This window comes from Oryzias melastigma, linkage group LG13 (genome assembly GCF_002922805.2).
Source record: "Oryzias melastigma strain HK-1 linkage group LG13, ASM292280v2, whole genome shotgun sequence".
Classification (NCBI taxonomy): Eukaryota; Metazoa; Chordata; class Actinopteri; order Beloniformes; family Adrianichthyidae; genus Oryzias; species Oryzias melastigma.
In genome coordinates, this window is record NC_050524.1 from 13,597,511 (window position 1) to 13,612,005 (window position 14,495).

Genomic DNA, 14,495 nt, shown 5'->3' on the forward strand with positions numbered 1-14,495 from the left:
GGGAGCTTGATTTCAGTAATGCATTATAAAACTAAGTATTTTTAGTTGTGTCAAAAATATGCATCAGTTTAGGATTACACAGCTGGGACTAAAAATCATCAAATTTTGCTTCTATACACCTTAAAACATAATAAATTTATATTAGGATAGAAGTAAACCATTGGTACATATGGTGATGTACACATATAATACACATTTTATTAGCAAATTAATGCATATTTTTAAAAATATAATAGAAAATGCTCCTTGTTGTACAGCTGTATTTGTGATTATAAAGATACACACAGATAGAAACTTAAAAGATCTTTTGAAATCCAGCCATTAAAATGATCCAAAACATCAGAACCTTAATAGCACATTGACAGCACTGCCACAGTGTTGGCCCACTTTATTTTGTGAAGCATGACACAATTGCTTTGTATAGTAAACGACCTGCGGCTTGGCGGAGTATTTAGTTATCTTCATCAGTCAGAACTGACCCTGAACTCCTAATGCCCTCCCCAGAGGCAGCTGCGGCACAATCAGCAGCTAGATGACCACTCTTATTTTTCTTGTACTTGTGCTTCTGGTCAAAACTTGTCTATTTTTTTCTTTTTTTTTTTGAACAACAGGTTACAGACACGTTTACTTGGAAGGGCTAACCGAGGCTTCCATCTTTGTGCATGTGTCAGTACACGATGTCTACGGGAAGGTGAGCTCTCTCTTCTTCATGCTGTAGAAACCCCATTCTAACCTGTTGTGCTCAATAACAATTTGGAGGTCAACAGGAAATGTGCTTCTCTCATCATATTGAAGATCTTCTCCTGCCTGTCCTTTGTCTCTCTAGTGGAGCCCATTAGTCCTGAACCCCAGCTTTACCATTATGCACTTTTTAGGAACCAATAAGGTATCCTGAAACTTTAGGTTGATGCATGAAAAGTGACTGCATGGTGCACTTGTGACAAAAGTGTTAGCATCACATTTAATTTTGGGTATTGCCATCCATTTTTCCTTGCAATTTTGCTTTTGTTTTGTGTTCTTGTTAAATAAAAGAAGCGCTATTGTATTATAGGCATTCATACACTAATCAACAGCTTTTTTGCATCTTGCTTTCTGTGCATCAGTTAAAGAGTTGTGGTGCCACCTATTGGAAATGTTCATAAAAGCATGCATTTGTTAATTATTACTTTAAATCTGGTTTGTTCTATGTGCTATGAGTGCCTTCTGATCCAAACGTCCTCTCAGTTCACCTTTCTAATGATATTTTGCTTCATTTCTCAGAGTAATCAGTTGCGAGGGATCCGTGGTTTCTTCAACCGTTCCTCAAAGTCCTCTGTGGACTCAAACTCCAGTGGACTGCGGAAACGCTCCATCAGCGATCACCTCCTGCGGCGCACGGCGAGTGCTCCGGCAAAAGGACGGAAGAAGACAAAGATGGCGCTATCGGAGTCGGTCGCCTCAATATCTGAGCATAAGAAAAGCAGCGGCGCAGGGCAGGGAGGAGAGGGTGTATCAGAAAAAGAAGGAGGCACACGAAAGCCTCTCCAGCCTCGACCCCCTCTTATCCACAGACCGATCTCGATGCCGCTAGACAAGCTTCTTCAAGGACAGCTGTCCCTCTGCTCCCCAGACAGCACACAGAACGATATAGTTGCTGACACAATCACTGGTGGGTGTTTTTATTGTTATTCAACTCAAATTTAGGGTTTAGTATGTTGTAGTATAGTTTCTAGGTTTACCAAGCAAATACTCAGAACACTTTGTTCACAACTTTATGCTAAGTCAAATTTGACCAATAAATACTTTATTTAATTTTTTTGTTGATTTTTCTAAACTATTTTTGCCAGTTTCTGCTTTGCATAATAATGAAAGTAAGAGGTTTCTATCCTTCCCATGTAAAAAACAATCTAAACTCGTGTGCAATGGCAGACTCTTACCGTGATACCTTAACATGCTTTTTCTGTCCCATCTTCATTTGTTGTGTTTCCTCTATAGTAGAGAACTGACTAGGATGTTCCTCCAGGTAATCTCAAATACCTCTTGTGTAAAAGGTTGCATCCTCCAAGTACATACCAGTATTCTGTTTGCCCAGTGTATTTCATTTGAAAGTGGTCTGAGAAATCTATTCATGTGCCCATATTTCATATGAGCAAAGCTGATCCCAAGTGGTGCCATCTTTTTTTTCCTGATCTGGTATTTGCAAACATGAATGCTATTTTTTTTTTCAACCCCAGCAGCCCCATATCCCTGCTTTTGTTTGACCGTCGTTCTTGGTGATCCATTCGTCTTTGTATTGCCTTGTATCAGTGGACTGTTGACTATTGTAATATCCTTGTTTTGGGCCCTATCGTTGCATCAAGTAAAGCACGAAAGTCTTTTGTTTTTAATCCACTTGTTCTCATTTGTCAACAGGATCCAGTCCGTTCAACAGGCCCAGGTCGTCTTCTGTGGACCTCTTCAGTGACTCCTCTTTCCAAGTCGGAATATGCATCTCTGGTCCCTCTGAGACACGTGAATATAAGGAGTCAAGCCACTCACAAGAGGGTTCCTATTTGGTTATTGGTGACAAAGAAGCACAAAAGGAAGAAGAGTATGTCAATTATCAGTCAAAACACAACCGATCAAACATGTCAACAAGAGAAGAGGACAATTTTTCAGCCCCCAAATCAAGAACTAGTTATACGAAATCAGAGAAACCAGAAACGTCATCCAACAGCACTGCATTCACAGTTGCAGCTTCTGTTTCCTCCTCTTCTTCTTCTACCACCTCATCAGTTCCGACTGTTTCCTCAGTCGGTAACAATGTCTGCCCAAAGAGCTTCCCCTCTCTAAACGATACCGCCATCTCGAGACTCATTGATGCCGTTTCCTTAGGCGATGAACAAGACACGTGCGGCTCCATTTCTGCTCTTCTTGATCAGTTTGAGTACAGTTTGGATCAAAATGGCCTTACCTCTTCCCGGACTTCAGACTTCAGACCAAACTTAAGGTCTCCTCTCAAGAGCAAAACATCATCTCATGATAAGAAATTTCTCATCAGTCCCCATGAGATAGCTCAAAAGAAAAACGACATGAATGCTGCAATGTGTTCACCGAGCTGCGGTTCCCAGTCAGATCTACAAGATCTTGCCCTCACCTCAAGCCCAGAAACAGCTGAGCTTGAGGAGGTCTACACCATTCTGGATGAAGAAGTTCTGTTGCCTCCATCAGTGCATAACCAGACGGATCACATTCAAGCAGGAACAGTGAGTTCTCCTTTGAGCAGTTTCAAATCCCCTCCAGGGAAATCGGTTCAGACTTTAGGTAAGGAGCACAGTATGGACTGGAAGGATGTAAATAGAAATAGGGGTGAAAGTGTAGAGATGGAGGAGAGGGTGTATGAGGAGGTATTTGACCCGCCGGCTCCATTACCTAAAAGGAACCACTTAAGCTCCTCTTCAAAGAGTAATTGCTTTCAGATTCTCCACACTTCAGCTGAAGAGGCATTTACAGAAGTGGAGTTAAATGTGGATGAGGATCCTTTAGAGTTTTTTCTTACTTCGCCAAACAACCAGTACAAGGGGCTTACAAGTTCAGCCAAGCGCCATGCAATTTACCAAAACCATGAGCCCATTCTGAGCTATTTCCAACAAAAACAGCCTTCATCATTTGCTCAATCTCAGTATTCAACACATTTGTCTTATCCAACATCTGCACAATGTAACTCCCCAGTAAACAACCTTTTCAATCACATGTCCAACCATGAACAGCAGGTTACTTTCCAATCTCCGCTTTGCAATACATTTTTATTGTCTGAGCCCTCTAAACTTAGCGCACTCCGTCAGAACAGTTACCCCTCATCTTGGAGCAACACTGAGGCTTTTAACAAAAGTGTTTCCTGTACAAAAGAGAAAAGCAACAGTTGCAGCCAGATTCAATACAAATCTCATCAAAACGGATCAGGCTATAACCCAACAAATAGAAAACAACTGGGCTGCTTTTATAATGGTTTTCCTCCTGCTGAGAGCCACCCAGACCAGTCAGTCCAATCTGGTAACAGATGTAGAGACAGAGACATGTATTCACCTTCTTCTGAAAGTGAAGCCATGTACCTCATGGACTATGACTGCAATATGCCAGTATCAAAGAGTTCAACACCTAGAAACATCCAAACATACAACCAAAGTCAAACTAAGCCACCTATATCTGATCAGTTGTATAGGGCTCCCCTCAACAACACTTGGTGCAAGCAACAGCCTGAAACCCAAACATTGATTCACCCCAATGTAGGACCTTTGAGAAGTTCTTCCCACTCCACTACTAAAGAGTTTACAACTCCCACCCCATGCAAGTCAAAGTCTTTAGGAGACTTGACCTCTGAAGACATTTCATGCAATTTTCAAAGCAAATATCACATAATTAGTCGCAGTTTCATAAAACCACAATTAAGAAAGCAAAAACATGTAGGCACTACAGAGGATTCTGCATTTCACTCGCAGCCCAGTGATCCACTCACAGAACAGCTGCGTAGGCTGGTCAGTCTGGAGGGGGATAATAGTGACGCAGAAAGACCTACGTCCCCTCAGCTGCGTCAGGAAGCTCAATCTCAATTTCTTCCCAGAAACGACTCCCCTCCAGTCCTTACCCGTCGTCTTTCCTCACGAAGCCAGAGTCGGGTGCGTCACATAAACAGTCGAGCTCGTGAGAGGCAACAGGAAGCTATGAAATCCCAGCCGGAGGTGGTGAACGGTGGAACGGCCAGCATTGGTGGGGTGGTGCTTAGGAATAAACCAACTTCACAGAATTTGTCAACTAACAGACACTCTACCGGTTCTTACATAGCTGGCTACCTTGATGAGCTAGATGACAGGGGACTTCCTGAAGGGACTTGCACGTTTCTACGCTACAGCAGTGGAGACCACTATGGAGATCTGTATCGTACGGACGACTCTCTCCCATCCTTACACTCTTCCCATTCAGTGTCTGAGCCTGAGGTCTACTTTCTGCTGAGACTGTAGTTTTGAGCTAACTTCGTACAAAGACATGGTTCAGACGGTAATATTTTAAGATTTTTTTTGTAACTACTGTTGGATACCAAAAGCCAGACGACCATTTAAACCTGCAATTGTTCATCAGCATGTTCATCAACTAAGAGAATTTCTTCTCCTGCATTTAAAGTTGTTGGTCCGGCTGTTTCTGGTACTTACAATAAACTGTGAGTGAAACATTGCATATAACCCATTGTTGAACCTTACGGCATGAATTCCTGTATGAGATGTCCACTATGATCTAGTTGGCTTTGTGTTGTCTCTATTCAATGTGTTAATGTACTTGGGAATGTGCAGTCCCTCTAAACAGCTTCTCGGACTGATTGTACAGATACGTGTTATCCTCGTCACTGTGTTGTACCGTCCAATCTACAATCACAAACGTTGAAGCAAAAACTGAACAAGCAGAGCGAGAATGTCCTTGTAAAATTTGAATGTGTTGTAAGAACGAGCAATTACTAGATGGAAATTTTTTTGAAACATCAACTGTAAGTCTTCCTCCTCTTTTTGGTAGTATTTTCATACTTGTGTTGTTTGTGAATTTCCTTGACATGCTTCTTTGTCAAGCTTTACGTTACAAACCAATTTGAACTGTACATCTCTGTTTGTGCATGTTACGTGTGAACATGTCAAGCATGACTATGCACCTGTTTATACTATAGATGTTGCATTACCTAAATACATTTGCACAGAACCAATGGAAAAAAAGGACATCGGCTTGTTGGCACTGGGTGCAATACAGTGCATAAATGTCTGTGCTTGGACTTGTTACTTTTTATTACCTGTAGATTTTTCAAAACTGATGGCAAAAGTAATATGAAAAAAATAGAAGAAAAAGAACTGGGGTTTAAATGTTTTTATTTTTATAATTACTTTGATACAGATTTCAACGATGCTCTCTTGTTTGTTTTGGTTATTTTGTTTTATACAACTTAATCAACAGAATGAACAAATTGTCAGATACACAGGGCCAGGCTCCAGGGTGCAGGGCAGCAGAGCTGCAGGTTTACTGTTACTTTTTAGAGATTGTTTCAGTGTTAATCCATTTTGTTTTGTTTGTAATGTTGCTCATTGCAGACCTGTGAGCATTTTCCTATCAATGCAATAAAACATTGAAATTTATGATTTAACAAACTGTGTCATCATTTCCTGCTTTGAAATGAATAGATGAAATTAAATTTCAAAAATGAGCCCATACCCATGTGAAGTCGGCCTTTATTCCACAAGGTAAGCATATTAAAAAGAAAAATGTATAGATTATTATTGCAATATTGCACAATTTAGCCTTTTCACTATAACAACCCTTTGATTATGTTTACCAATTAACATGTTTGTTTACGTATATGTTCCTCATGCAGATTCATTTTTTTTACAAGGACATTAAATTCAATTAAAACAAATACGAAAATCAAACAAACCTAATTCAATAACTTTATGACTGGAATTTTCCATTTGAGGCTACACGGTGACACGCCTGTTCAAATCCCAGCTGGAACCTTCCTGTATGGAGTTAGCATGTTTTCCCCGTGCGTCCATGGTTTTTCTTCAGACACTCCAATTTCTATCACCAGTCCAAAATACACTTCATAGGTTGTTTATTTACTCTAAATATTCCCTAGGTGTGACTGTGGGTGTGTATGATTGTGTGACTCTGCGACAGACTATCATAACCGGTCCAGAGTGCACCCTTCTTGGGGCTGGATGGATGTTCCATTTGTTTTTAAAAATTAAAGCTCGCTGGTATAACTATAAAATATGAATTGCTATTTTTTAATGACTTTAAAGAAAAAAATTGTTTGACACAAATGCCGGTTCTGCTGTATCAGGGGTCAACAACCTAATGCTGCTGAGGCTGTTATCCCTGCATTGTGGCTCTTTGGCTTTGAAAAAGACACACATTTTGAATAAACAATAGTTTTATAGTTTTGGTTCATTCGTTTAAGTTAATACATTTTTGACATTTCAGGAAAGGGCGGCCTGTCTATTTTTGCATCCATCCACAAAGAGAGAAAATGTCATATTTGACTTGGGTTTCCTCACATTTTTAATACAAGTAAATCAGATGCAAGAGGTGAATCTTATTTGACACAGAGAGGATTTTATTTTGAAAGGAACTTGGATGTGCTGCTGGAAAAAAGTAAAAAATAAATAAATAAATAAAAGATCTGTAGAAAAAATTTAACCCTGTCAAAATGTGTTCTTGGTAAATATTTAAAAGCTACGTTTTATAAATGCATCGATCAATAGTCACAAAAAATAATGTTGCTTCCTGAACAGAGAGGCAGACTTTGCTGCTCTTCCATAATTTTGGCCAGTAAGCAGCTGGAGTAAATGGGTCTTATGAGTGTTAGTGGTTGCAGACCCCTGTCCTAGGTACTCACTACTACTCTAGATAGCCAACAGTGTTTCCCCAGCTTTTTCTTTATTTGTTTGTTGTTCTGAGATGCTTTAAGGTTGAATTTAGCAAAGTGAATTTCAACAGAATGTCCATAGTAAAAGGGAGAGCAAACTTCTAGCAGATTCAACTCATCAAAATAAAAAAAAATAAAAAAAAACATTCAATAGCTCAAGTCTGTATGCTTTTCGGTAGCTGAGGTGATTCTGCGCTTCATGCTTGGTCTATAAACTTAACATCAGTATCTGCTTTAATTAAGGCAATTCTTCCTCATTTTCTTTCATGCAAACTCCTTTTTAGCAGTCCTGTAAAAAAATAAAAAATAAAAAAAACCTCCTGCCATTCCTTTTAAGACACATCTTCAGCTATGTTGTTATGTTTAATGGCCATTGTGCTCTTAATCCTTTTCATTCAAAATCTGAGAGCTCCTACAGTTTCTACTTGTCTTGTTTTTGTCCAATCCCTCATTTGAATTTCTTTAATCTTTTCCCTATTCCTCTTCAACTAATGCTTTGTTTCCTTCTACTTCTGTCTTCTTCTGTTAGTAATATAATGTACTAATCTTCTATGACACATTGTGTTGTAAAATTGTAAAACAAGTAAAAAGAAATCACATTCTAAGAGGGATTCGTTTTTAGAACAGATTACATTCATTTCCAACTGAATGAGAAGACTAATTATTGTAAGAGATCGTCTTCTGTGTAGATGTTAATAACCATATGGAGTAAAAACTGCACTGGAATCTTCAATGAAAAAACATGTGTAAACACTTTTATCTGAACTGTCTTAATGAGACATTAAGGGCTATTCTCCACACAGGAGCTGCCACTCATAAAAACAGCTGGATAAATGCTCCATTCATGTCTGTACTCACTGTGGCTGTGTTTTTTTACATTTAAAACAACTATGTTGATATCAAATTTGTCTTTTGAGATGAATGAAAGTGTAAAGATTTTAATTAGCAAAAACAGTGCTTCCCATATGCTCCAAGTTTTATTAACCCTTTAACACCTGAGGTGTTAACATACTGTAACTTTTCAACCCTTAACATGATCAACATAATTCCAGTAGATTCTGAAGGAGAAAAGCGGCCTGTGCTGCTTTTCTTCTTCAGAATCTACTGGAATTATATTGATCATGTTTACAATTACCGGTAAAAAATTACAATAGATCAAAGCACATAAACACTGGAGCCCCCCAGTGTTAAAGGGTTAAATAGATGGGCAAACCTGTGCAAATAAAATGAAGATGTGAGCTGCTCATCTTTAAAAAAATAAAGCTATACTTACATGTTTTTGGCTGTATTTGATTTATAAATATGTACAATGTTTTCCAATTAAAGCCAACAATTACAACAATTACAGTTACAATTTTATAGCCAGAATCATTCCTATATTGCATCAGGTTTGACTAAAAAAAATAAAAAATATATATATAAAAAAAAAGAGGGACAAAGGTAATTTCCTGCTAAAACAACAAAAACAACAGAACAAACATGAACAAAGTCTGTTTGTCTCCTCAGAGCCACATCTGTGTCACTTCATAATGAGCTGTAATTGATGGAGGAATTCACTTTAATTAAGAAGGGTGGTTGCACACCTGCAGCTCATTAGTGTTCACTGCTAAGTTCAAAATCACTTTTTCTAAACTTTAAGTTTTGGACTCAAACTTCTTTCTAAATTTGTCAATTTAAAGTCTTAGTTCTTAAAAGAAGAAAATGACCAACTTCTAACTGGTATCATTTTCTTTCTACCATCTAGTTACTTCAACTGTATTGTTGGGATGAAAATTTTCCGTTTGATCCAAATCAACATTTTATTTTTTTCTATGTTTCTGTTTCTTTTTTATGCAGGTTTTCTGCATTAAGTCAAGACCAAAGGATACCATATACTATAAGACGGATACCTGAACATGCTGCATTTTCTTTGCAGGCCCTTCCAGTTATGCGTTGGGTCAGTGTGTCCTGAAATACTATATAATACTTAAACAAGGCCCCTTGTTGCTTCTCTCTAATCTGATTTACAGCTTTTCTTGTCAGTGTAATTGGTAAATGGTAAATTAAATTCACTGCTTCCTCACACCTCAAATTGCTTAACAGTCACAGTTCCATTTATACATTCGTGTACTAGAGCTGCTGTGGAAGACACTGACTAGCCACACCACCAAGAGCAATGAACTATTAGATTCAACTATAATTAAAATAATTGATTCTCTAGAAAACATCCAATTGGGAATGAAACGTCTATTTTCTCATTTATAGATAACTGAAATGGAGCTACAACCTCTTCCACCTCACAGTCACACTTTTCTTGCTATATTATTCTTATTTATTCCTCCTAAATCAATGGATAGGATTTTTGGCCATTTTTTTTAACTTTGTGCTGCAAAGCTTGAAGAAATTTTTGTCTTTTCTCTTGAATTAAGCTGCTTCACTAAGCGAAAGCTAACAAGCCTGTAGATGAGATGCGCAACAGGATAGTTAACAGGTCAGTAAACTAAAAAGCAATCTACTTCTACAACAAACATATATTTTCTTAATTTTAAATGAATATACCAGCAATCCCCCTCCCCCCAAATAAATAAATAAAATGGGTTTATGATGTTAATGTAAACCAACCTGTAATGCTTAATGGAACACACATGTTTGTGGATCTCACTGTACCAGTAAACCTTATAATTGTTCTGCCTTTGGGAATGAAGAGTAATTTTGTTTCCTAGGATTCAGTTCAGGGTGTTTTTCGACAATTATAAATGCCCACAACAGCATTTATGTTATGCAGAGGAGCAGGAGGACCGTGTTTCGGCTGAATCATGAAGTATCATGCTGCCATTTTTTTCTAGTATGTCTTGTCAAAGCCAGGATTATCTGTTTTTTTTTTCATTTTTGTTGTTGTTCTTTTTAACTAACTTTGACTCTCACCCTCTGTCTTGTATTTTGTTTTAAAAGGCACCAGAGATCAAATTTGTACAGATTGGAACAGCTCCATCCATGTCTTGGGGCACCGTGTGGACCAGATATGCTCCGTCCCTGCTCCTGGTGGGGCTTTTGGGCAGACAACTGGGACTGCAGGCAGGTTTTCAGGTTGTTGAGACAGCAAACTGCTCTCGGTGGGGAACATCCAGCGACAATGGGTTGTTTGAAGATGGAGATATAATCATCGGTGGGCTCTTTAGCTTGCGATATACTCCTCCAAGCATAGACTATAGTTTTATGCAGCAACCAGACATTAAAGCTTGTAAAGGGTAAGAGTCTGAACTTGACTTTTGTTTCGTGTATTCCTTTATGTTTCTGTATATTTATATTAAAATATACTCTTGATTTACTCATATATTTTTAATTATTGTTTTCTCAGTGTTCAAAATCTGCCCTTACAGTACATCTATGCGATGCTATTTGCACTGGAGGAAATCAATCGCAGTTTGACCTTGCTACCAGGTGTAAAACTGGGATATCACATCCATGACAGCTGCGCGCTCCCTGCTTGGGCTCTGAAAGCAGCTCTGTCTATGGTTGGTGGAAACTCTTTCACCTGCGACACAGAAGCTGGAAACGGAATGGAACCTGGACAGGGTATTTCCTTAAATATTTGCTTTAATCTGTAAAAATGAAGAAAGTAGCCATTGCTCTGTGTCTTCAGGTGATAAGCCTATCCCTTTGATCATCGGTGGATCCAACTCTGTAACGGCTCAGATCCTCTCCAGGGTGCTGGGACCTCTTTCAGTTCCTTTGGTGAGCACCTTCCTACAGTCTTCACCTCACAGGTCTTGATACTTCAGAATCACTTCCAGATTAAATGTTATGTGCTGCTTTAATTTTGAAAATCTAACTGGCGAACAAAGTGTGCAGAATTTGATTTGTTGGGTTGAAAACTTTCCCGCTTTTAAACAACTTTTATGTTTTCCATCTCTTAGCTGAGCTACACGGCCAGCTGCCCCTGTCTGAGTGACAGACAACAATACCCTAACTTCTTCAGGACCATGGCCAGCGATGTTTACCAAGCCCGCGCCGTTGCGCAGCTTGCAACCCACTTCAAATGGACGTGGATCGGAGCTGTAATAGCAGATAATGATTACGGTCACATGGCAGTAAAGGTGACTACATTTCTTCCTTACATGACGAGGATAAAAAATGATTACTCTTGATGATAACTTCCTCTGATTGTAGGTGTTTCAGGAGAGCATTCAGGAAAATAGTGTGTGTCTGGCTTTTGTGGAGACTCTCCAAAGAGAAACAATAGTAAATGATGCCACACGGGCAGCACTCACGATTCAGGCCTCCACTGCTAAAGTGATCTTGATCTTCACCTGGTATACGGATGTGATTGAACTCTTCCATCAGCTGTCAAACTTGAATGTAAGAAAACATTTAAGGAATCAACCAAAGGCGGTTAAAACAGACACCATGTGAAAATATGTTTCTTATTTTTTTGATAAATTCAGGTGACTGACAGACAGTTTCTGGCCAGCGAGGCTTGGAGTACCAGTGGGGATCTTCTTCAAGACGTCGCCTCACATAAAGTGGCGAGAGGTGTTCTTGGTGTGGCCATTCGGAGTACAGTTTTACCAGGGTTTGACAGCTACATCAGACGTTTGAGTCCCCTTCTTCGGCCAGATGATGAGTTCCTGAAAGATTTTTGGCAGAAAGAGTTTGGCTGTGATCCCAATACAAATGGGTCCAGTCAGGACGCTTCACTGCCACCCTGCAAAGGAACAGAGACCCTGGAAGAAGTCCAGAATTTTTTTACTGACACCTCCCAGCTACGTGTTACATATAATGTCTACCTGGCAGTTTACGCAGCAGCTCATGCACTTCACAGCCTTCTGTCCTGCCCTGAAAGAGGAAACTCTCCCGGAAACACGTCCAGCTGCTCCTTACCAAAAGAAATCAAACCTTTTGAGGTAAAAACACTTAAATATTTACACCCTTCTGTGCTGTTTAGCTTGTATAACATTTTTTATGCAGTTTTATCTTTTTTATGTTTACAGCTAATGCAGCACCTGAGCAAAGTGAAGTTCACCACCCCACAGGAGGAACTCTTTTACTTCCAGGGGGGTGATATCACTGCAAAGTATGACCTTGTGAACTGGCAAAGTACCCCTCAGGGGGGGCTTCAGCTAGTGTTGATCGGTCGTGTGGATGGGTTTGACCTGCGCCTCAATGACACGGCGATAGAATGGAGCACAGGATCTAATCAGGTGCTAAAAAAGAAATTGTTGACTGGGAATGCAGACTTTTTTTTATTATCAGGCACTTATTTGATAGACTTTTGGCCAAAATAAATGTTCTGATTGTGCCTGTAGGTGCCTGTCTCGGTGTGCAGTGAAAGCTGTGCACCAGGGACACGGAAGGCCAGCCGGAAAGGAGAACCTATCTGTTGTTTTGACTGCATCTCGTGTGCCGATGGAGAGATTAGCAACCAAACTGGTGAGGAAAAGATTTCATTCAGACCACTGATTAATAGCAATCTTCCTCCCACTTGTGTGCATCTTCCTCCCCCAGGTTCCCTTCAGTGTGAACACTGTCCAGCTGAGTTCTGGTCGAACACTGAACGCACTGTCTGCATCCCTCGTCAGCTCGACTTTCTTTCTTTCAACGAGACTTTAGGCATCACTCTTACGGCCGTGGCTGTTTCCGGGGTCACGGTGACCACAGCTGTGTTTGTGGTGTTCCTGCACCACCGTCAAACTCCTGTGGTGAGACAGATGCTGAACGGTATAAACTACGTTGTTCAATGCAGAAGTTAAAGGAGAGATATTTGTGATTTGCACGATTGCACAGGTGCGCGCTAACAACTCTGAGCTGAGCTTCCTGCTCCTCCTGTCACTGAAGCTCTGCTTCCTCTGCTCGCTGCTCTTCATCGGTCGGCCGTCAGACTGGGCCTGTCGATTCCAGCAGGCAGCTTTTGGGATCAGCTTTGTACTGTGTGTCTCCTGCCTCCAAGTGAAAACCTTTGTGGTTCTGGCAGCGTTCCGCTCAGCCCGTCCCGGTGCTGAGGCTTTAATGAAGTGGTTCGGTCCAGGTCAGCAGAGAGGAAGTGTGTGCTTTTTCACCAGTATACAGGTCAGACACTGCAACATTTCAGTTACTCTTTCACCCTGTAATGTAATTAACCTGACAAGCACAATCGTTTTTCTCACTAAGGTGATCATCTGTATCATCTGGCTAACGGTCAGCCCTCCCACGCCTCAACCCGACCTGCAGATCCCAGGGTTAAAGGTCACTCTGAAGTGTGCGATGGCGTCAGTGGTGGGTTTCTCTCTGGTGCTGGGCTACATCGGCCTGCTGGGCTGTACAAGCCTCCTCTTGGCCTTTCTTGCCAGGAAGCTCCCTGACAACTTTAATGAGGCTAAGCTGATCACATTCAGCATGCTGATTTTCTGTGCTGTCTGGGTGGCTTTTGTCCCCGCCTATGTCAGCTCTCCTGGAAAATACGCCGTTGCTGTGGAGGTTTTTGCCATCCTGGCTTCCAGCTTCGGCTTACTGTTTTGCATCTTTGCTCCAAAGTGTTTCATCATTCTGTTGCGGCCCGAGAAAAACACTAAGAAGCATCTGATGGCCAGATAGTAAAAGGAAAAGTCATTGTGTGCTGAGATGTGCCACTGAGTCCTTACTACCATTTTTATTGTTAATATTGTCTTCAGTAACACTGTTTCTGTCATAAAAATGTACGATAACCCTGTCTGCTGTCATTTATTTTCTCAATTTGTGTTATTAAAAACAATTATGTGAAGCCAAATATGTTATCCTCTGTATAAAAAAAGTAAAATTGAATTGAAAAATAAAAATATGATAAAATGAGAATCTCTCTCTGTTTGGAAATTATTTTTTGTCTTTATAAATCATTCTAATGACAACAATATAGACATATATAATGAAAATAAGGGAGCCAAAAAGACTCAACATCAACTGAAAAATGCAAAACATTTTTTTTTATTAGGGAACGAGAATCATGAGTTCATATTAGGTTGCAGAATTGTTGTTTTAAACTATTTTTGTCACAATTCAGATTAAACTCTAATCTGAAACTAATTAATTTCATTAATAAAAAATCAAACTTGTCTAATAAATGTGAAAGTGTTTCTGCCGTAAACCA

At 39.9% G+C, this 14,495-nt stretch overlaps 2 protein-coding genes across 6 annotated transcripts in view; both read left to right on the plus strand.

Moving 5' to 3' along the window:
- plch1 (phospholipase C, eta 1) overlaps positions 1–6,155 on the plus strand; it is a 76,318-nt gene extending 70,163 nt beyond the window's left edge. For 2 of the 5 annotated variants that reach the window (XM_024277126.2, XM_024277127.2), the window contains 4 exons: positions 612–691; positions 827–886; positions 1,261–1,648; positions 2,392–6,155. In XM_024277126.2, the coding sequence (XP_024132894.1) occupies positions 612–691; positions 827–886; positions 1,261–1,648; positions 2,392–4,976 (3,113 nt within the window). In that variant the 3' untranslated portion in view covers positions 4,977–6,155. Of the gene's footprint in view, positions 1–611; positions 692–826; positions 887–1,260; positions 1,649–1,974; positions 2,003–2,391 lie in introns of all 5 variants that reach the window. The other 3 variants (XM_036215011.1, XM_036215012.1, XM_036215010.1) reach the window with 3 other exon arrangements.
- Positions 6,156–10,993: 4,838 nt separating this feature from the next.
- On the plus strand, positions 10,994–14,131 carry LOC112149606 (extracellular calcium-sensing receptor; the record flags this gene model as incomplete). The annotated part of the gene is made up of 9 exons (XM_024277412.2): positions 10,994–11,131; positions 11,314–11,493; positions 11,567–11,755; positions 11,842–12,300; positions 12,388–12,597; positions 12,703–12,826; positions 12,902–13,095; positions 13,181–13,462; positions 13,544–14,131. Coding segments are annotated over 9 exons (2,199 nt in total), but the record flags the coding sequence as incomplete, so codon positions are not given.
- Between the last annotated feature and the right edge of the window lie 364 nt (positions 14,132–14,495).